General features: G+C 37.7%; 1 protein-coding gene across 5 annotated transcripts in view; it reads left to right on the top strand.

Annotated features, from left to right (window-relative positions):
* Positions 1-169: 169 nt before the first annotated feature.
* Dbt (dihydrolipoamide branched chain transacylase E2) overlaps positions 170-22,368 on the top strand; it is a 44,811-nt gene continuing 22,612 nt past the window's right edge. Inside the window, exons 1-4 of one of the 5 annotated variants that reach the window (XM_010639071.3) lie at positions 175-287; positions 8,649-8,772; positions 14,168-14,243; positions 16,267-16,448. In XM_010639071.3, coding sequence (XP_010637373.1) covers positions 237-287; positions 8,649-8,772; positions 14,168-14,243; positions 16,267-16,448 — 433 coding nt within the window. In that variant the 5' untranslated portion in view covers positions 175-236. Of the gene's footprint in view, positions 288-8,648; positions 8,773-14,167; positions 14,244-16,266; positions 16,449-18,756; positions 18,789-20,542; positions 21,737-22,368 lie in introns of those variants that run through there. The other 4 variants (XM_033758250.1, XM_033758247.1, XM_033758249.1 and 1 more) reach the window with 4 other exon arrangements.

The following is a 22,368-nucleotide window of genomic DNA, read 5'->3' as shown; positions in this document are numbered from 1 at the left end:
CAGAATTTAGATCCTGCCGCGACCCCGCCGCCCTTCCCCAAGGCTCGCCCGCATTCCTCCTGCCCCCACGGCCCGGTGGCTCGGCCGTGCAGCTCCTGATTGGCTGCGGGGTGGGAGGCTCGCTCCTCTGCTCTGCATTGGATCCCACGCGAGGCGCGTCAGTCCCCCGCCTCCAGATCCGGGTCCAGCGGCGAGGTCTCTCCCAGCTGCGGTGCGGTTGTCATTTCCGGAGAAAAATGGCTGCAGTGCGAATCCTGAGGACCTGGGGCCGGAGTGCTGGGCGGCTGGTAAGCAGCTTGGGGTGGATTTGAGATGGGCAAGGAGCGTTGTGTTCAGAGTTGTGTAGGAGCCGTGTCTTGTTTTCTCCCGCGAGTGTAGCGTGTCTGGGGACGCATGATGGAGAGGTGGAGGGATGCGTGCGACCGGCCAAAAGCTGGAGAGGGCGCCAGTCTGGAAATCCACGCCTTCCCTTGCCTGGACACATTTCCTTCTGCCGTGACTAGGTTGCCCCTGCTTCTCTGTACACCCTGAGGCCCTGCTAGTCCTTCACTTGGGGCCTTTCATTGAGCGTCTTCTAGATGCCAGATGTGGTGTTAAGTGCTGAGCAAGCAAAGGTGCATTCATTCAGCATTTCCTGAGCATCCGGGTACTTGTAATACAAGCTGTGATCCCTGGGGATTTACAGTCTAGAACAAAATCAGTGGACCAAAGAGGATCACTGTACATTCATTCTTACCTTGTAGGAATTGACAGTTTGAACTTCACTCTTTTTTGGACAGGGTTTTTCTCTGTCTTCCAGTCTGGCCTTGAGCTCACTACTGTATATAGCCTAGGCTGGCCTTGAACTCGCGGCAGTCAACCCGCTTCAGTCTCCCAGTGCTGGGATTATAGGCCTGCGCCACCACGCCTAGCCGCTTCTGTAGGAGTTTACTCTGTTCCTGTGTCCGCACCACAAAGTATTTGATCATTTATCATTGATCCCCTCCCCCCATTTCACCTGCAGTCTTTTTTACAGTCTTTCAGTAACAAGAGCAAACACATCCCAGTAGTAGTATTTCACTCCTTTTGCTCACCTGTTTTTCCTCCCAGCCCCGACTCCTCCTTTTCTGTAGTTGTTCCTGTGGTGGTCAGCTCCATATCCTATGAAACTTTTCAAAAGCCTCTTTGTACCAGATACTGTGGCAGACACTGGGGATGCAAATATAAGACAGACCAGCACCATCCCTTCCTGCCCAGAGATCGCAGTCTTGCAGAGAGACCAGGGGAGAAAAAGGCAGCAATAGCCATTAAGCAATGACAACTGGGCAGGAGAGATGCTGTAGTGAGCATTGAGCTATAGGATGGGGTGTCGTGAGGGCAAGTGATCTAAGGCACCAGATTCAAGAGCTGTAGATAGGGCTGGGGATTTAGCTCAGTGGTGCCACTGCCTGCCTTGCAAGCTCAAGGTCCCTAGTTCGATCACCACACCCCCAAATGGATTTAAGAGCTATAGGATGGACATCTATGGGGGCCTTCAGGTCAGAGAAGTCAGAGAGGATACTGATTAGCCTGAAGTTTGTGAAGGTTAGGAGGTAACCAAAAGAGAGCTCCTGTCAGTAACACCATACTGGGTATTGGCTCCCTTCTTTAGGCTTTCCTGATACTCGATACCCAGTATTCTTCCAACATCTTTGGCCACTGTATTCCAATCTCCTTTCCCTACACAATTTTTAAAAACAGACATATGGTCCAAAAGGATGTTCCAGTCAGTCATAACATAAATTATAATGGAGCTGAAAATTCCTATTCTCCAGTATGTTTAGATGAATGGATACACAGATGCCACTGTGTTATGGTTGCCTACAGTAACACATATAGGTTTGAACACAGGAACAATAGTCTATACCACACAGCTACATACATAGTATGTAGTCGGCAGTGCCATTCTGTTTGGTATGCATTTATTTATTTTTTTTTTTTTTGAGACAGGGTCTCACTATGTAGTTGAGACTGACTTGGAACTCACTATGTAGCCCAGGCTAGTCTCAAACTCACAGTGATCCTCCTGCCTCAGACTCCCAAGTGCTGGGATTACAGGCATACGCCCGGCTTGGTATGCATATTCTAAGAGGCTAACAGAGATAAAATCACCCAACAGTACCTTTCTCAAAACATAGACCTGTCGTGAACCCATGTGTGACTATTGGTATTTCCAAGGGCTCTAACATGGGCCTTCTGAACTTTTCCTACTTCCTATCTCATCCACTTTGGATTTAGTTATCTGTGCTGATTACTAAAGGTCCCCAGGCTCCCATCCAGGTCTGTTACAGATCCATTATAGGATACTCTCCAAAAAAACTCTTCACTTGCGTGTATACAAGGTATTTTTCAGCTGCAAGTAATAAAAACCTAACCAATGAATAGGACGTTAAATGTCTGTGTATGGAGCATCCCCAAATTTGATGACAGTGGGAAGTGGCACATTATTATTAGGCTGTCACTTCATTTCACCTTTCCTTCCTGATTAGGAAAGGGCTATGCCAGCTTCTTACTAAATAGTCAAGGCAGGAAAGAGGAAGAGGCGGTACCAAGCGGATTTGCTATCTAGAATAGGGTGAGGCAGCCTACTGCAAGGGAGCTTGACAAAGCTCATCTGCAGCCATCTCCGAGTGCGGTAATGCCTTAAGGACACACTAGATCCTCTAGGCTCCAGAACTGACCCTGAAAACCTGTTTCTCTTGTAGCTGGTAACACTGTCCCTCCCTTTCTCTCTCCCTCTCCCCCTTCTCTCTTCCTCACCCTCTCCCTCTTCCTCTCCCTCCCGCTACCACCCCGCCTTTCTCCTCATCACCGTTCTCCACTCTGCCCTCAGTGGGAAAGTCCTGGTCCTTTCTAACTGAACCCTCTGCCTCTGATCTGTGCCTTTCTCCATAGTGTAGCCAGGGTGATCTTATAAAGTAAGACACTCACTGGATAATGTAATGTTTCTGCTTAAGACTGCCTCAACAAAGATGTCCAAAACTGAGGATATTTATGAGCTGGACTTTTCCAATTGCTCGGGCTTTATTCTGTATTATAAATTTGTCTCAAGTCTGATGGAACGTCTCCATTTTGATCCACACTAGCCTAGACTGGAACTCTGTTGAATAACTTGAGTTAATCATGTATTCGTCTCACTTCCAGACCTTTGCACATACATTTTCTTTGCTTTAGAGACATTTGCCTTACTTCCCATGGCCTTATATGCAATACAAGTCTGCTCCTGGGGTGCTCCCATCTATCCCTCAGGTTTTATTTCAACATAAAATTCTGGGTTCTCTGCCTTCGGATTTCCTTGAGACACTGTTTCTTCTGTTGTAGCTCTGTGCTAATCACCTTTTTTCTTGTCTATTTTTCGCTCTGTGTTCCCATAAGAGAAAGAATTATGTCTGTTTTGTTTCATATATAATCCCAAACACCAGACACATTGTAGGTGCTCATAAATATTTGTTGAATGATTCATAAATGTTTGCTGGGCATGATGGAACACGCCTGTGAAACCAGCATTGGGAGGCTGAGGTGGGAGTAAAACTGAGTCTGAGGCCACCCTGGGCTACATTGGAATTAATAGGGAGATACCGTCTCAAACAAAACCCCAGAACAAAACACCAGTTGTCCCCTTCATCTTTTATAAAACATTGCAAGCAGAAACAGCTCTTATTAAAATGAAGAAAATGGAAACAAACTCTTTGTATATATGGAGGGGAGTAGGGGGTTGAGGGAGGGGAGGGGGGGGAAATAACGAAGAGACTACATAATAAAACATTGCAAGCAGAAACAGCTCTTATTAAAATGAAGAAAATGGAAACAAACTCTTTGTATATATGGAGGGGAGTAGGGGGTTGAGGGAGGGGAGGGGGGGGAAATAACCAAGATAGACTACATAAAGGTTCAAATTTCCAGTGATGAATGTTATTATATTGTATACCTAAAATGTACCAATAAAATTAATTAAAAAAAAAAGAAACAGCTCTTACCACCTAGAGTAAGTTGTTCAGGTGCAGATGTCCTTATGATGCCATGTTTTACATTTACCCAGAATATCATGCATTTGACTCTTCATTAACTTAGCCATGTCAGACTGCTGTGGTTTCTCTTTTCCTGAAGAAAAGTAAATAATTTGAAACCAGAGATTACATACTGCCTCATATTTAGCTTCTACATTCTGATTCCAGTACAGTATCTGACTTTAAGAGTTCTCAAAAATTACCTTTTGAGTTGTTATTTTCTATTTCTTCATTATGCTAATCTGTTTAATGTTTTCATTTCCCTCCTTTCTGTATTCTGATTGCAGACACTGAATTATTAGTAATTACATTATAGTAAAAGGAGATTGCCTCAGACGAGTTGGGACTGGAAGTCTCCATAGAATTAGATGTCTTTAAGTATTATCCATAGGTGAATTTAGAATTGCCTCAAATATAAAATAGATAACTGGAGTTATAGCTTGTGTCTAGATGCTACCCCTCCCTAAAGCCTCATAAGTGGGGCTTTTCAGAGCTGACTGAACCTAGGGCGTGTGATACTGGATTAAGGGTATGTCATGACTAGAGTAGTCCACTGACTGGATTGGTATAGTTCTGGGTGTGGCTGAATGGATTTATTGAAGAGGATTGCCCTGCCCTGAGTGTGGGTGGAGCCAACCAGTGGGTTTATAGTCTGGATGGAATATAAAGGCAGAAAAGGGTGGTGTGATGGCTGTTTGATGCTTCCTGCTTGTCCTTCTATGGACTATTTCTCCTCTGCTGTGCTCTTCTGCTATGCTACCTTGCCTTGGAGCCAGCTGACCATGAACTCAAACCTCCATAAACTAGGCACTAAAATAAACTTCTCCTCCTTTAACTTGGGGGTGTGGACTATTTCGTTCCAGCAGTGCATAAGTAACTAAGACAACTGTTAATTCTGTAAGCTTGATTTTTCAAACTGGAGGCTTAAAACTTTCTGCTTACCTGCTGCTCTTTAAACTTTATTAGTCTAATAGTCTAATTCTAAAAAAAAGTCTTTTTGCTTAAAAATTCATTTTTCCTTTTTTCTAATGTCTTTTAATCCATCTCTGTATTTTCATTTATATTTTATTAGCATTTATTAATTTTTTGTCGTGTGTGTGTTGTCTTACCTATCCTATAAACTTTTGGAAGTAGAAATATTTTATCTGTTTCTGGCAATATGATACAATAAAAAGATCTTGGGCTTTGATATGAAATTTATTTGGCTTTAGAGCTTAATTTTGCCACTTACTTGCTTTTTGACCTTTGGAAAATTGCCTAACCTGTCCCATCAATTTCTCACATATTAAAGAGGGCAGACAAGCATATTCCAGGAAGTAGTTGTGAGATATAAAGAAGATATTTTAAGGGGTGGGGATGTAGCTCAAAGGCGCCCACTATGCCTGCCTGACAAGCACAACTTCCTGAGTTCTATCTCTGTACCAACAAAAAATGAAGAAGATATTGTATACAAAGACAAAAAGTTCCTCGCATACGATAAGGTCTAAATTTGTTAGTTTGTGCCTCCCTGGATCCCTTAATAGTTCCTCAGTCAGGGTTGTGTTGTTGAACATAGTGTTACTGCACTGCTGTTGTCTGTTGCAGACCAACTCCAAGGGGACTATAGGGGAAAAAATGGTAAAAAGGAAAAAGGATTTATACAATGCTTATTCTGAGGAGATAGAAGAGCCTATCTGCCTCAAATCACTATCTCACATATTCAGGTGTGTCTGAGTGTACAACAACAACTAACATATTTTTAAAATTTTTTTATTACTACGTGTTTGTAATACATAATGATTATATTCATTGTGGGAGTTGTACATGTACATAACATCTTTTTTGTGTGTGCCAGCATCCGATTTATTTATTTTTAAATTTTCATCAAGTTAATTATCATAAACACAGAATAACAGCCAGACGAACAGACCAAAAGGCATATAAAACAATTATACTAAATCAAGGTATACTTTTAGATACATTGGCCATGCTAGATTACAATAACTTCTCTCTTTCTCTTTTCTCCTATTTTCTTTTATTTTATTTTATACTTTAAATATTGGGCTTCTCATGTAAGAGAAACCATGTGACATTTAAGCTTGTGTGTCTGATTTACTTCATACTTTGTGGACTCAAAGTGCATCCATATTCCTACAAATGACTCATTTATCCTTCTTATGGCAGAGTAGTGCTCCACTGTGTACAAATACCACTTTTCTTTGCACTTGATCTTAGCCAAAAGGCTGAGAAGTGACACCACATTTTCTTTATTCGTTCATTTGTTGGTGGACATATAGGCTGCTTCCAAGATTTAACTATTATGAATTGTGTTACTATAAACATGGGCATGCGTGGATCACCTGATATCTTTAACTTACTCAGGAAGGTACCTAGAAGGGGAATTCTAGGGTCAAATGGAATTTGACTTGTAGTTTTCCGAGGAATCTCTGGTACTGATTTACATGGTGGGTTATACCAGTTTACACTCCCACCAACTATGAAGAAGTCCCCCCACAAATACACCCTGCCCAGCCTTTCTGGCATTGTTATTATTTGATTTCTTAAGGGTAGCGATTCTTTTTGGAATGAGATGATTCTCAATGTTGTTTTAATTTGTATTTCTGCAATGGTCAGTTATGAAGCAACATTTTCAGTCTAGTTCCATCCCTTCCTGGACCCAGACCTCTCGCTCCCTTGGAAATGAAATTGAGCTTGACCTCCTGGTGCCAGAATCTGCATATTCTGTCTTTGCTGGGGAGCTATTCATGCCCTAGGCCTGAGGAAGTATGGAAGCCATTTGACTGCAAAGGGGGGAAAAAATCTAACTTTTACAGTTCCATTTTGCAGTGCCAGTTAGGACCTTCTAGAGGTTTAGGTTTCTTTGAAAGGTTTGAAAATAATGAACTATGTGAATTAAATCACAATGTTTACTATCCCTACATTTTTGAACTGATGAAGGAAGTGGAGATTGATTTATTTGATTTTGTTGTTGACTAAGGGCCAGGATTGTGGGAGTTGAAGGAGAAAGGAAGAACAAACAAAACGGAGATGTTGGGGAAAAAGACTTATTTCCCTGTTTGCTCAGTCTTAACAATTTTAATTATTTTAATTTGACCTCATATTTCTTGCATGTTAATCTTAACACAAATAAAATACAGTTTATTGGTTAGCTATAAAGACCACTTGATATAGGATGAGCTCTTTATAGTGAAGCTTAGATGCATAATTTAAGGTGATCCTTGTTTTGAGAAATGGATCTTCTTTACATTTTCTTTGCCCTCAGAAACCCGTAACAAATTGAAAATCAAAGTTAAAAAAAAAGTCACTTAATTTAAATGTATTGATTGTTCCTCTTGGTGAAACAAACTTTTGATTTTAAGTTATTTGCTTTCAGGAAAAAGCAAAATTGTTTTTTAGAGATATGTATTAAAATAGGGTTATTGCAAGCTGGACATGGCAGTGCACACACTGCAGTTTCATCTACTTGAGAGGCTGAGGTGGGGGGACCTCTTGCACCTAGGAGTTTGAGAACAGCCTGGGCAACAGAGGGAGACCTCATCCCACAAACAAAACAAACCAGAAGATTATAAAACATAACATAATACATGTTATGACATAGTTTTAAAATTTTAATACTTAATTGCCACTTATATGCATGATTTTTTAAAAGAAAAGTGATATTCTCCTACATAAATGAAAAATTTCAGGTATATCTCAGTATTCTCAGAAATACTAAGGTAGTTAGAAATTATGGTAATGTAATGTGTTGTAGTTATCAGGTAGTGTATTAATTATATTGAAATTTTAACTTTCAAAATAAAGTACTGTACCCTTTAGACACCTACATTTTGATGTATCAAGCTAAATAGATTTGGGCCTAATATATTGTCTTGCATTGTACTAAGGTGTTGTATAAAGCATATACCAAGTCCTGGATATGGTTCCTGGCATGAAGGTAGATCAGAGGACCCTTTGGGTATAATACCATACATATTTTTCAGTGTCTGAGATGCTAAAATAATTATAATTCTTTAATAGCTTTATTTCAGGAAGTCTAATGACTTACATGCACCTATAAGCTGATGTATAGGGGATTCTGGACATGGCTAATTAACATATGAACAACTATGACTTTATAAATATGATTACTAACAGAATAGCACTGTGGGAAGGGTAGGGGAAAGGGAATAAGGGAAAAGAAAAAGGAAATAAAGTGTTTGTAAATGGGGAGGGGAAGAGGGGGTGAAGGGAGAGCAAGGACAAGGGGAAAAAATGAGAACCAAGACCTGTCATATAAAGGTACAAGATCCCAGTAATGAATGTAACTGTGCTGTATACCTAGAATGTATCAATAAACTCAATAAAAAGAAAAACAAACAAAACCCCCCCAAAAAAAACAGAACAGCACTAAAACATTGTCTTACTGCTAGAGTTTGAGTTCTTTTGATTTCTTGAAAAAAATACATAAGAAAATAACCAATGTTTATTTACTTGATTATTCCAGCTGCCAATTATTCCAAAACTTAGAAAATTTTTAATGTTGTGATAGTAATTGTTCTACTTTTAGAGGAACTGAAATTCAACATATACCTAAAGAAATAAGCCTTTACAATAATTTATCAACTCTTTTTATTTTCTCTGTAGATTTGTGTTCGCTATTTTCAAGCATGTAGTAGTGGTCATGTTTTGAAGCCAAAATGTATGTGTTTGTTGGGTTACCCTTCCTTCAAGTATAGTCATCCATATCACTTGCTGAAAACAGCTGCTGGTAAGTGAATTAGCATTTATAAAATAATGCTTTTTAGCCTTTTTAAAAATGTAACTGAAGACTTACCAAAGTAAAAAAAAAAAAAAAAATAGTTGACTGTTTTTTAGATTGTTTTTTCCCACATCTATCCATTTCCCATTTTTGTCCTCCTTCCCCCGTACTTTCCTTGCAGCTCGTGTCAGTGTATAAGGATTGGGATGTATTGGGCCACCTGTTCTTTATCATCTGTCTCATCTAAGTGCAATATTTAGCATGGGTATGACCTTCTTACTTAAGGTGAAGTGTTGACTTGATAGAAATATCTTTATCTTTTTCCCCACACTTGTATTTCTTAGCTGAAGCACCTACTCTGCCATATTATGATGGTGAATTTAAACCAGCTGACATGCTCCTAAATGGAAAAGTTCCCTTCTTTTCCTGTTTAGTTACCTTTTTCTACTCTTTGTAAAAAAATGCCAGGGCCAAAATATTAAACTTGGCAAGAGCTTGCTTGCCCTTTTTCTTTCTTTCTTTCTTTCTTTTTTTCTTTCTTTCTTTCTTTCTTTTTTCTTTCTTTCTTTTTTTTTTTCCTAATGTTCTGTTTAGAATCCTGATTGTAAAAAAAATCCTAGACTCTTGTTAAATAATTCAGCCTTGGCAAACACATGAGGCCTTACTGTGTGGCAGCAGTGAAAAATAGAGGAACTCCAGGCAGATGCTGTTCTTCCATGCATTTTGTATTTCATCTTCCACAACAGCCTAAAATATGCAACCATTACCTTCACCACTTTTGTGTGTGTGTGCTGGGAGCCAAGTCCTGGGCCTTGCATATGCTAAACTTGTATTCTACCATTAAATTATAACCCTTGCCCAAAATTTCCAGTTTTGTTTTGTATTGTTTCTATTGTTTCTTCCCAGAGAAAATGGAGGTCATTCAAGCAGAAACTGTCAAATTCATGCTCCAACCTCTAAACACTTATCACAAACTTCAGATTCCTGGACCCACCATTTCAAGGCTATGTGGGTTTACTGGTCTTACCACTTTCTAGCTGTGTAACATTTAGCAAGTTACTTAATCTGTCTGTTTTATCATCTGGAAAATGGAAGTAATCATAGCCTTAAATTCGTTGTGTTACTGTATTGTCAAAATTCATTAATTCAATGAACATTTGTTGATTATCCACTATGTGCTAAGGCACATATATCAGTAAGCAAAATACATGCTTATAATTTGCTAGATTAAAGAAATTATAATATCTAAAGTATTTGTACCAACTTTCTCTGGACACTCATTCTCTTTTAAAGGCCCATTTCCTCTGGTTCTCTCTTAAATTTCATGTGATTCCACCCCTTTGCCTTTTCTTATATATACCCTACCTACACTCATGCCTTCAACTACCATCTATTCATCAAACACTTCAAAATCTGTAGCTGTAGCTCAGACAACTCAACAGTTGGCAGCTGAACATCTCTAGTGTCCCATGTAAAGGCCAGTTTCCAAACCTAAGTCTTCTCTTATATTCACTAACTCAGTAAATAGTTAAGCTAGAAATATAGGTTCATCCTGACTCCTATCCCACAGCAGATCGATTCCCAAAGCCTATCAGTTTTGTGTGTTTTCTGTTTATCAAATCTGTATGCTGCTTTTTAGACAGTTTTGGGAAAAAAAAAAGTAAGTTCTATGCTTCAGCTTCTTACCTGAAGTAGGCTTCTGTTTTCCAGGCCTCATTTGCCTCAGCCATCCCCATCCAACCCCATCTACCATACTCCTGCCAGAGATACTTTTTTTTTTCTGAAATTAATATACCTAAGGACTCAGATCTGCTAGTGATTCTGTATCAGTTAGTTACTGCTGAATAACAAACCACCCCAATAAAGAAGCATTGATTAATTGTTTTCTGGATTCTGTAGGTTAGCTGGAGGTTCATCTACTAGTTTCACTAGTTAGACTACTTGGTTAGAAGATAATCTGTACTAGGAGCACCACTCATGTATCTGGAAATTTCTGCTTGCTCTTGGCTAGGACAACTTATTTCTTCTCCATATAGCTTTTTATCCTCAAGTAGACCACCAGTCCGAAAGGGAGACAGCAGAGAAAGCTGTGAGGAGCTTTCAGGCATACGCCCCTGAACTTGATTAGCTCTACTTCTACAGCTTTCTCTTAGCCAAGCAAGTCACAGGCCAGCACAGATTTAAGAAGTGGTGCAATAGACTGTACCTCTTGATGGAAGCAGCTGCAAAAAACTTATGACCGTATTATTAATTGTTCACATTGATTTATGACCACATTCATTTATTACTGGCTTCTAATGGCCTTTAGGAAAAGGAATACAAAGTCTTTTTTTATCTCTCTGGCCTAATTTCATGCCACATACCTATAGTCAGTCATATAGACCTGTTTGTCATTCTCTATTCAGTTTTTTTATTTTAATCCTTTAGTAATCATTCTTTTTTTTTTTTGGTACTAGGGATGGAACTCAGGACCTCATGCATGCCAGACAGGCTGTGCTGCTGAGCTAAATCCCCGGCCTTAGTAATCATTCTTGAGCACAAATATTTGCATAACTTTTGAATTGTTTCTTAGGGAAAAAAACAATCAGGAAAGGGAGAGGTTGAGACAGAGTCTGTGTAATGCAGGCAGGCCTTGGCCTTGAACTCACTAGGTAGCCTAGGTTGGCCTTGAACTCATGGTGATCCTCTTCCCTCAGCCTCCTGCATGCTAGATTATAGGCATGAATCACCACCACACCTGGGGGAAAACAATCTTAAAAGTGGGGTTATTTATTGAGTTAAAGATGTACATTTATTTTTACAAGGCTTTTTACAGAAAGCCAGTTTTTTTTTTTTGTTTGTTTGTTTTGAGACGGTCTCACTATGTAGTTGAGACTGACCTGGAAATCATTATGTAACCCAGGCTAGTCTCAAACTCACAGTGATCCTCCTGCCTCAGCCTCCTGAGTGCTGGGATTACAGGGGTATTCTACCACGCCCAGCCCAATTTTTTTTTTTTTTTAGAAAAGACAGTAGGCAGTGAGAGGGCTCAGCATTACAGAGGAAACAAGGTAGCTAATACTTTCATATCAAAAATGTATTTTACATTTCTTTTCTGTTAACTCCTCATATTTATTAAAGAAAATTCTACAACCTAATTAACTTGTTATATATTTTATAAGTAAGCATTTTTAATGGTCTAAAGATAAAGGAGCATTCCTGAATAACTTCAAAGCCATTTGTAACCTGGAAAACTGAGGGTCCCTATGTGCAACTAAAATGTATAACTTCAATATTTTTCATAGTTAAATCTAATATTCTAAATCTCTTTGCTTATTCCATTAACCTTATTTGGCTGTTAAATATAGCCCAATATTAACTAATGTTTATCTTCTTAAATAGGAAGATTTGTAAGCATATTCTTTTGGTTCTTCAAGTGAGTGTTTCCTAGTCAGGTCACTGCCTCTGTCTCATATGATTGATTATAAAAAGTTATTATTTAACCAAACATATCTATAATTCAAATAAACAGATACAGGACAGTGTATTAATCTAGCCTCCTTGTTGGCCAAGGATACATAAAGAGTGAATGTGGATGCCTGATTTCTTCTACTGTTTGTAAAGAATTGGTTTCAGTCTTTTGATGATTAGGATTTACCTTTATTCTTGAATTTTTAAATAGCGTTCAAGCTTAATAATTATTCAGGAGGTCATTGGATCATTAATTTGAGACTTAAAAATAAAAAGACAATGGGGCTGGAGATTTAGCTCAGTGGTTCTGCCACCTGCCTCACAAGGTCCCGAGCATGATCCCTGGAACCAAAAAATAAAAATAAAGAAAAAGACAATGTTTAATTGCTATGAAGTGTTGCATATTTGACTCTCTTTTCAAATTGCTATAAACAGATAGCTATGCTTGTAGATTCATAACACTCATAGTGTCTCTGAGATTTTACTTAGGGTGTTATGAGATCGCATGTTTATTACAACTATATTGATGCACTACAGTGATTTACAAGATGTCATGTAAAGTTTCGCTTAGGATGCTTTAAGAGTGGAAAAAATACACATTTTACAAATGAAAACTGTATAGCAAGCTTTGATTTTTATTTAGATGATATTGGGTAATGTAAGTAATTCAAGTAGTGACTCCAGATTTCCTTGGTGACATTATTCTGAGTTATTTAACACAATTCATTGAGTTCTTTTATTTTTTGGTACAGGGAATCAAACTCGGGTCCTTGTGCTTGCTAAGCAGGCAATGGAACCACTGAGCTAAATCCCTGGCCCAACTTCTTTTAGCAGAGTACAGATTCTAATTGGCTCAGCTCTCGCTCCATGGAGGTCCTTGCCATTAATGGAGAAGAGTCTTCTCTACATTCCTGAATAGGATCAGAGCCATTTGTAGCCTGGAAAACTGAGGATTCCTATGTGTCTTCTGTTGACCAGAAGTCCTTTGTCTTCTTGGAACAATTAATCATACAGTGTCATTGGCATTGCACTATTGTTTGGGGATAGAAACTTGAAAAGGGACAGAAAATTGAAAGAAGAAAGAGAAGTCTGATGGCTAAGTTATCAGAAGGTGGATTGCATATATAAGAATTTCTCCATCGAGTCTGCTAACTATACAGCATCTAGTTTTCACCCATAAAGAGTAAGAATGGTTATATGAAGTCAAAAGAAATCTAACTAAGACCATTAATGGTTATTAATTTTATAAGATAAAACAAAGAGATCTAGGCCAAGGATTTAGCTTAGTGGTTCAGTGGCCTGCCTTGTAAGCGCAAGGACCCAAGTTCAATCCCCGGTACAAAAAAAGCAAAACAAAACAAAAAACAAAGAGATCTATCTGGGTCCTCTTTATATAATATTTTTGTTCCACTTTCTGTTCCTTACTATTGTTTCAGAATCTCTCTAATTTGTTACTAGGGCCTTCTGCTGCTACATAAAAGAACACTTTTTGCATTTTCTACTAGTTTTCTTAAATTGGATTCAAAATAAAGAGAAATACTTTTGGAGTACTGATTTCAGAATTGGAAAAACTATTATCATTAAACAATAAATAATACTGCTAGGGAAAAAAGGACATTATTTTAGAAGTTGGAAAATGTAATTTCTATGGCAAGTTAGTAAGACTGTTTTGAAATGACATTTAATTTGTGTGTGTGTGTGTAACTGGGGATCAAACTGAGGACCTTGTGCTTACCAGGAAGGTGCAGCACCAGTGAGCTAAATCCCTGGCCCTAACATTTAAATTTTTAATGATTATGAATAATGGTTTTGCTTTTAAAATTATAAAATGGTGTTTTTATCTGAAAGATGGAACAGTTTCTGCCTCTCCTGGAGAAAATTTTCTAATTTTAGATATAAAAATAACTATTGGCAATACATATTTAATGAGATTATTTCTCATTTGTCTTTGAAGCTCTGCATGGACAGGTTGTTCAATTCAAACTCTCAGACATTGGAGAAGGAATCAGAGAAGTAACTGTTAAAGAATGGTAAGTTAATCTGAAAAAAATATAAAAGTAATTGAAATACAAATAAGTAGGATTCAGTTTGTATTGAGAAACTACATTAATGACATACTGCATTTTGTAAGCAGTAAAGTATAATTACTTTGTGTTGATAGTATAAAATTTATCATACCAAGGCATTCTGTTTGATGTGATTTATTAATGATTACACCTTCTTTTAAAAAAATCATCTTGCTGCTTATCCCTTACTTCAGCTAAACAGAAATTGACTTCTAAAAGATGATAAATTGATATAAGACCATAATGAGACCATGTGTGTGTGTGTGTGTGTGTGTGTGTGTGTCTCTCTCTCTCTATATATATAGCTATAGATATTTCTATATATATAGATATCTATATATCTATATCTATATATATAGATATCTATATATCTATCTATATATCTATATATATAGATAGATATATATATCTACATATATATCTACGTAGATAGATAGATATATATGTAGATATATATTGTGGGGATGGTGTTAGGGATCAAACCCCAGGGGCTTGCACATGATAAGCATGCACTTTTCCATTGAGCTATACTCCCAATCCATGTTTTTAAAAGTATTTAATGTTTGACCTCATAATTTCCTGCCAAACCATTTAAAAAAATCATCCTATACTCTACACTCTCTTCACCATACTGAAAATGATTTCAGTAAGAATGTGTATTTGACTCGCCATTGCATGAGAGTTTGACTATATGTCGAAATAATATTTTGCCTAAAGGAAATAAATCAAAAATAATTTTTGAAAACATTACAAATTATTATGTACATTTATGGTTGAAACAAAAGTCAGAAACCTTCTACTTCTTTAGCTATCTTCTCTTCTTTTTTTGGCCTTGTAGAAAAAATAATTTCTGGATACTGAACTTTTACAGGTTTTTAGAAATATTGATTAAGATGGATAGATTTTTCCCACCGTAGTTTTTACTTTTAAAGATCGGATTCAGCCAACTGAATTTTATTTTCCTGTATTTTTTAGCATTATTTCTTTGAAAGTTAAAGGAGAATATAAACATTCATATATTTTTAGTGACATTATAGACTTGTGAGATGAAAAATAAACTTAAATCAGAAGAGACCAACTTTAAAAAATATTGGCTGCCTTAGCTATGATTCACATATTCTTGTAAATAAGCCTTCTAACGCATATTTAAAATGTTGAAAGTACTGATATGCAAGGACAAGCTAAAATAATTCTAGAAAGACTGAGGGGACTCATTTAAAATTCATGAAATTGTAAAGGATGTATATTGAGGATATCATTGGTTTTTTAAAGTTAGTTCTAGAAAGAGTGCATATTTCTTAAAGTTTAGAAAAACATACAAGTTTAGTATCTTTTATCTGAAATGCTTAAAATGAAAATTATTTCAGATTTTTGAGGTCTCATTTTCTTTTTTGTTTTGTCTTTTAGAATTTTTGCATAGACTTCATAATTGAGCATCAAAAAGCTGAAATATCCCAAAATCCAAAACCTTTTTAAGCATTCTATCAATGCTGAAAACGTTTTAGATTTTGATTTTCAAATTAGGAATGTTCAACCTATAATATAAGAAAGGCAGTACCTCTTTTTATGAAACATTTTATAAATTTCTTTTCCTAAGAATGGGATCCTGCAGAAAACCTAAAGGTGTAATTAAATCTTTAGATCCATGAATGGTTTTTAACTTTTTAGTATTTATTTTTGTTTTTTGAGACAGGGTCTCACTGTGTAGTTCAGGTTGGTCCCAAATTCGCCATGATCCTCCTCTGTCAGCCTCCCAACTGCTGGATTACAGCAAATGCGGGTGGAGTGAGCCCAAAATTTTCATGTGATTTGAAGATACGTTATAGAGACTCTGGAAGCCACTGTCGGTCTCTGAAGCATTTCTTTGTGCACCATATGGAATACACACGGGGCTGGATTCATAGTGATGTAACCTGGCACAGCATTTACTTTGTCAGGATGTTTGCTAATCATGTTTATGTACAAGTGTCTCCTGTGTTTCTTTTAGGTATGTAAAAGAAGGAGATACAGTGTCTCAGTTTGATAGCATCTGTGAAGTTCAGAGTGATAAAGCTTCTGTTACCATCACTAGTCGTTATGATGGAGTCATTAAAAAGCTCTATTATAATCTAGATGATGTTGCCTATGTGGGGAAGCCACTAGTAGACATAGAGACGGAAGCTTTAAAAGGTATTGTAAACATGTTCATCTGTCTTACCAAAATGCTTATTGCTGTCCTTTTGTCACTGGGTCTTAATGAAAAGTGATCTTTACTTTTAACAACTCATAGGATTAGACATTAGGATTTAGAAGACATAATTAGGAAATAGATGATTCTCTGTGATACAGGATTTTCTTTTATTTTTCTTTTCCTTTTTTTGAGATAGGATCTTGCTATGAATCTTAGGTTGGCCTTGAACTTACTGTGTAGCCCAGGCTGGCCTCAAACTTACAGTCATCCTCCTGCCTCAGTCTCCCAAGTGCTGGGACTGCTGGCGTGTGCCACCACGCTCAGCTCATGATTGCTTTTGACCAGTTAATAAGTTAAAAATATGTAAAGTAAGATTTCATTTATCTGGAGTCCTGCCATCTGGAAACCTTAGTGTTCGAGGAATTAAGGATTCAGGTCCTGGGCCTGGGATTTAGCTCAGTGGTGCTACTACCTGCCTCTCAAGCACTAGGTCCTGAGTTCCATCCCCAATACCAAAAAAAAAAAAAAAAAAATTTCAGGTCCTGAGCATTGGTCACTAAGAACAATGGAGTATGCAAAAATCCAAATAATAGGCTTGCTCTGTTTGACAGTTGGATTAGCCATCTTTTCATTACCGAAACAAAATACCTTACATAGACTACTCACAAAGAAAAGGAGTTTAATGCAGCTCACAATCTTATAGGTTCAACGTTGAAGATCAGGAAGCCCATTGGTTTGGCATTTGGTGAGAGTGGCAGATGGCAGTACATCATGGCAGGAACATGTGTGTGAACAAGCAGTCACATTGTGAACAAAAAGAGAGAATTCAGGGATAGCAGAACTACCTTCTGAGAGTATGCCCCCCCACCAGTGTCCTAAGGACTGGACCCCGTGAGCACTTCTCAGTATTGCCAGCCTGTACCCACACCTCTAATCACAGTGGACCCCTGGAGGACATTCAAATTACACCAAACCATAGCAGCTGCTAGAATCTGTCTGTCTGTCTGGCTGACTGTCTATGGAAAATAATAGGTGGTGGTTATGAAAGCCAAACTTCTTCAAGAAAAATATAAGCTGAAAGAAGGAAAATCAGTGAATATGAGGAAGCCAGCATTCAGCAAAAGCAGCAACCATGGACTTTACAAGTTGTAGATGTCATGACAAAAAGGGATTCATTATGAGGTTGCTGCAGAGGAAAGCTAAAATAGTGAGCAGTCCCATTGGTGGCGGATATCTGGCTCGCTAGCTCAGAAATTCACCTAGTCATGTCCTCTAGGAATAACTTTGATAAGCAGGAACTGGAAGAGTAGTAAGTTCTGTGGTGGAACTGTTATGCTAGCATCCACAGCTCGTGAAATATTTTACACTATTATTTTATTTCGTCTTTCCCTTTGAGGAAATCTAGCTTAACAGATAAAGAAATAAACTCAGCTAGAAAGTTTGGGCTCTTTGCTCAATGGTCAGTGGCAGAACCAAATTAAGTACTCATTTATGTTTTTGCAGTACTGGAGATTGAACCCAGAGCTTCATGTATGCTAGGTAGGCACTCTGGCCATGAGCTACACCCCAGATCCAACAGGGCCGAATGGAGAACTTAGATGTCTTGATCACACAGTAGATTTTTCACTATAATGTCACCTCAAAAAGTGAGAAGATAGCTTTTTGAAAGTTTTCATAATTTAATTTTTATTACTATAAAAGCAAGATATGTGTACTATATAAGTTATAAAATATATTAAAACCAAAAATCAGAAAGTAAAAATACATGTTTCTTTACCCAGAAATCACCACCACTTAACAAGTAAGTCTGTATCATTCCAGACATTTTTCTAGGACATATATACACATATCGCTTTTTTAAATACCAATATAAAATAATAGGTTGTACATGCTGTAATCCAATATTTGATTAGTGATAAATATGTCTTCGTGACAGTGCATTCTTATTTTGTCTAATTGCCAGGCTGTATGTTCAGTTTCTCCAGTTGTCCCCAAATGTCATTGAAATTTCAGTTGTTTTCCTCAAATTAGAATCCTGTGTATGACTTTGTATTGCACCTGTTGCTACATCTCTTGAGTTTCTTTCACTCTAGCTCATTCCCCCATGTTTTTTTTAATTAGAGCATAGGAACTTTATTTTGTTAATGTGCATGTGCTCTTTTTTTTTAAGAGTAGGAAAAATTTATTGAGGGAAAGAAAGCTTCTACGAGACAGAAGGGGGACTGGAAAGTGGGTTACCCACTCACCCTAATTTTCAACGATGTTTTATACAGCAAAGCCATGTGATGAGGTGGGCACAAAGTGGAACAAAACTGTGAGATCCAATGGAAAATTACAAGGTAGTCATGAAGTGGGGCAAAACCATGACCAACCAATAAGATTACAAGTAAAGTCACCCAGGTAATATTGATTAAGTGGGGGTCAAGTGGGGAAGCAAGTCCCATAGCAAGCATACAAGGATTTTCAGTAAGGGTGGGGGTCAGGGGTATTTCCTGGAAAGGCTGGGTTAAGACCTTGGCCCCCCACCCAGGTGATTGAAACCTATTTAGACTGCTATTTATCCCAGGGGAAGCACAAAGGTATAGTAGTTTTTCTCCTTTTACAATTGTGGCCTTCAGTGAATGAATACACGTCTTAATAAAGTATTTCAGTGGTGGACATTTTGGTTCCTTGCACTTAAAAATGCAGCTACACATCCTCTTATCTGTACATTTCCTGTTAATTGGAAGTGGGTTTTCAACACTGGATTTTAGTTAAATATTATTTCTAGAATAATTCTGATATTGTATACTTCTTCCTGCTTCCCATCAGGATACAGGAGACCAGAAGACATGCCATAGAGATCTGATTTTAAACACTGATGTAGAGACAAGGTTACCCCTCCACTGTGTGGTTTTGTTTTCCCTTTGCAGAGCGAAGGTTATCTATGTGGTGTTACCTCATCAGTATATAGGTAGTTTATAATATTTTTCAAAATGCTTTCTACATCAGCCATTACTTTAGTAGTTAGAACGATAATTTTTGGACTCTGTCTTTTCTTTAATGTTATTAGCTGGAATTATCCTATAAAGTGGAGACTCATCAATTGGGGCTATAGTTACTCTGCAGTGTAATTTCTACAGGAAAGACAATAAATACCTAAGTCTTTTCCTTTACCTATTTTCAAAATAAGGAGTTGGTATACAAAGCAGTTCAAATTGTAATACTCATTTTTCCAGTTCTCTCTCTCTCTCTCTTTCTCTGTTTTAATTGATGGCCTATTACAGTCATTAAGTTTTTTGATACCCAAATTGTTTTAGTGGTGATTCCTTCAAGCCAGCTGCTCCCCTGCATTCTTTTAACATGGCCCTGTTAACTTTTAGAAGCTTGTTTGTTTTGAGCCCAAGAAGTTCCAGGACTTGCCCTATATTTTTCCTGTCCCAGTGTTGGCATCCTCCGTTTCTTCAGAAGTTCTTTCTTAGTGTGAAATGCATGTGAGGCCATAATGTTGGCACTAAGGCTACTTCCGTCTTTATTCTACATTGATATTTTTATTTCCCCTCCTCTTCCTTCTTGTCCGTCTTCTTTTACCTCTCCTCTTCCTTCTACTTCTCTTCCTTCTTCTTCTTGTCCTATCCCTCTCCTTTCTCTCTCTCCCCTTGTCTCTCTCTAGTACTGCAGATTAAACCCATGACTTTGTACTAAGTTACATCCCCACCCCCTTTCATTTTGAGACAAGGACTCACTAAGTTGTTCAGGCTGGCCTCAAACTTGTGGGCTTAAGTGATGTTCATCCATCAACCTCCTGAGTAGCCTGGTTTACACACATACACCACTGTAGTCCAGCAAAAGCAGAGACATTAACAGGAGTACTGGAAATTAAGGGATGTGTTTAAATGCCAGTGATAATCTATGGTCCTAGCATGATCGCAGTCTGCTTTCAAGACTGGAATGCCATGATTATTCTGAAGATGGAAACTATTATTTGCGACCTCCAAGTCCTACATATGAGTGCTTTGGCTATGGAACAACCTCTGCTTGAAATGAGTTTATTGGAAGGATTGGGGATGTAGCTTCTCAGTGTTGCTGCACCTGCCTGGCAAGCTCAAGATCCTGAGTTCTATTCCTGTACCAGAAAGAAAAAAAAAGAAAGAAAGAAAAGAGTTAATTGGATTCACTTATACCAACTGTGTGGTATTTGGGAGGCATATACAATTTGTTCTTTCATATCTGCAGGCTCTGCATCCTCAGATTGGACCAGCCATAGATTGAAAAAATTCCTGGGGATGGGGTCTACATTTGGGCTGAAAATGTACAGATTTTTTTCTTGCCACTATTTCCTCAGCAGTGCAGTATAGTAGCTACGCAACAGCATTGAATTGGGTATTGTAAGTAATCTAGAAATGATTTGAAGTATATGGGAGGATGTATGTCAACTATATGCAAATATTATACCATTTTACACAAGGGACTTGATTATCCTGATGTTTTTGGTAGCTGCAGAAGGTCCAGGACTCCATCCATCCTCCATGCATACCAAGAGACAACTGTAAGAGGAGAAAATAGAATCTGATTAAGAGGAGAAAACAGAATCTGATTAAGAGGAGAAAACAGAATCTGATTAAGAGGCTAAATGTCTTTTTTTTTTTCTGGAGAAAATGTGTAGTTTTCATGCTGAGGCTGGGTGGCAGCTATTTTCAGTAATCGGGGCCTGCAGGATTAAATTACGGCGACAGTCTGCCACTGGGTAAGAGTGAAGTTATGTAGTGAAGTGAGGGGTCTTACTGCCACGGGTAAGTACCAAGGGAAAGAGGGAGGACATTGGTGTTAGATTACTCCATAAAACTAATATCATTCTACTTGATATTACATTTGTCCCTTAGTGTCAACTTTGTCCTTTACAGTGCTTTCTCTATGCTGGATCTACATTATTTCATTTACTCATGTAGATTATTATTTGCATTTGACACTAGCCACACTGAGACTCAGATTAAATAGCCTGCTTTGATTTTAGGTAGGGTCTTGCTGTGCTGTCCGGCTGTCCTTGAACTCTCAGTGACCTTCCCTCCTGTCTTCCAAGCGCTGCGATTACGGGCCGTGCCCCACTACTCTATACCCTGCTACTGTTTTAATAATTTGAAGTGAGAAAGAAAATGCAGTGGAATCTCATTACTTTAAATGGCATTAATTCTCAATTTATGATCATTTTGGCAGGAACCAAACTAAAGTTTACATTTGTGCTATGAAGAAAGAACTTCCAAACACACACGTGTGCTGTAGTATTTAACCCCACCCAATTTCCCCCCAGGTAATTGAACTGGACTACTTCATATAGTTCTAAGAAGTGATTTTTGAAATGCCAAGGCATATTACATTTTATATTTTTACAAATTTGGTTACTTTTTAACTAAGTTAATCTGAAATAATGCGGTTTATTATATATTTGTTTTAAGTCAGGATTTTTATCTGCTAAATTTATATGAGGCTTCCTGAGAAAAAGTGCTTATTTACCAACATTCTTTTGTTCTTTCTTACAATTTTATTAAAACTTTAAAAATGTACTCTGATTCATCAACAAAACTCACTCGTAGAAGACTAAATCTCATGTACTAGAGTGTACTACTACAACCATTAAAACCAATTTGAGAAAAGTGATGAAATTTAAGTTTAGTTTTAATTCCACACCCACAGTGTCCATTTCTACAATGGTAATTATCATCTTACCTATTTATAACACTTTTATGATCATCAAAAGGGAAACTGTGTAAAAATAATTTTCAAATTATTTGAAGTGCTATACATTAATATTATTGGTACATTTTTAGGATTATGACATCCTGATTTTCATTATTGGGAATTTGTACCTTTACATAAAATATCTTAGTTCTTCTTCTTCTTCTTCTGCTTTCTTCTTCTTCTTCTTCTTCTCCTCCTCCTCCT

Source organism: Fukomys damarensis, unplaced genomic scaffold (genome assembly GCF_012274545.1).
Source record: "Fukomys damarensis isolate Sample0158 unplaced genomic scaffold, DMR_v1.0_HiC HiC_scaffold_33, whole genome shotgun sequence".
Lineage (NCBI taxonomy): Eukaryota > Metazoa > Chordata > Mammalia > Rodentia > Bathyergidae > Fukomys > Fukomys damarensis.
The sequence above is the reverse complement of the archived record's forward strand: the minus strand, read 5'-3'. Positions and strand labels throughout refer to the sequence as shown.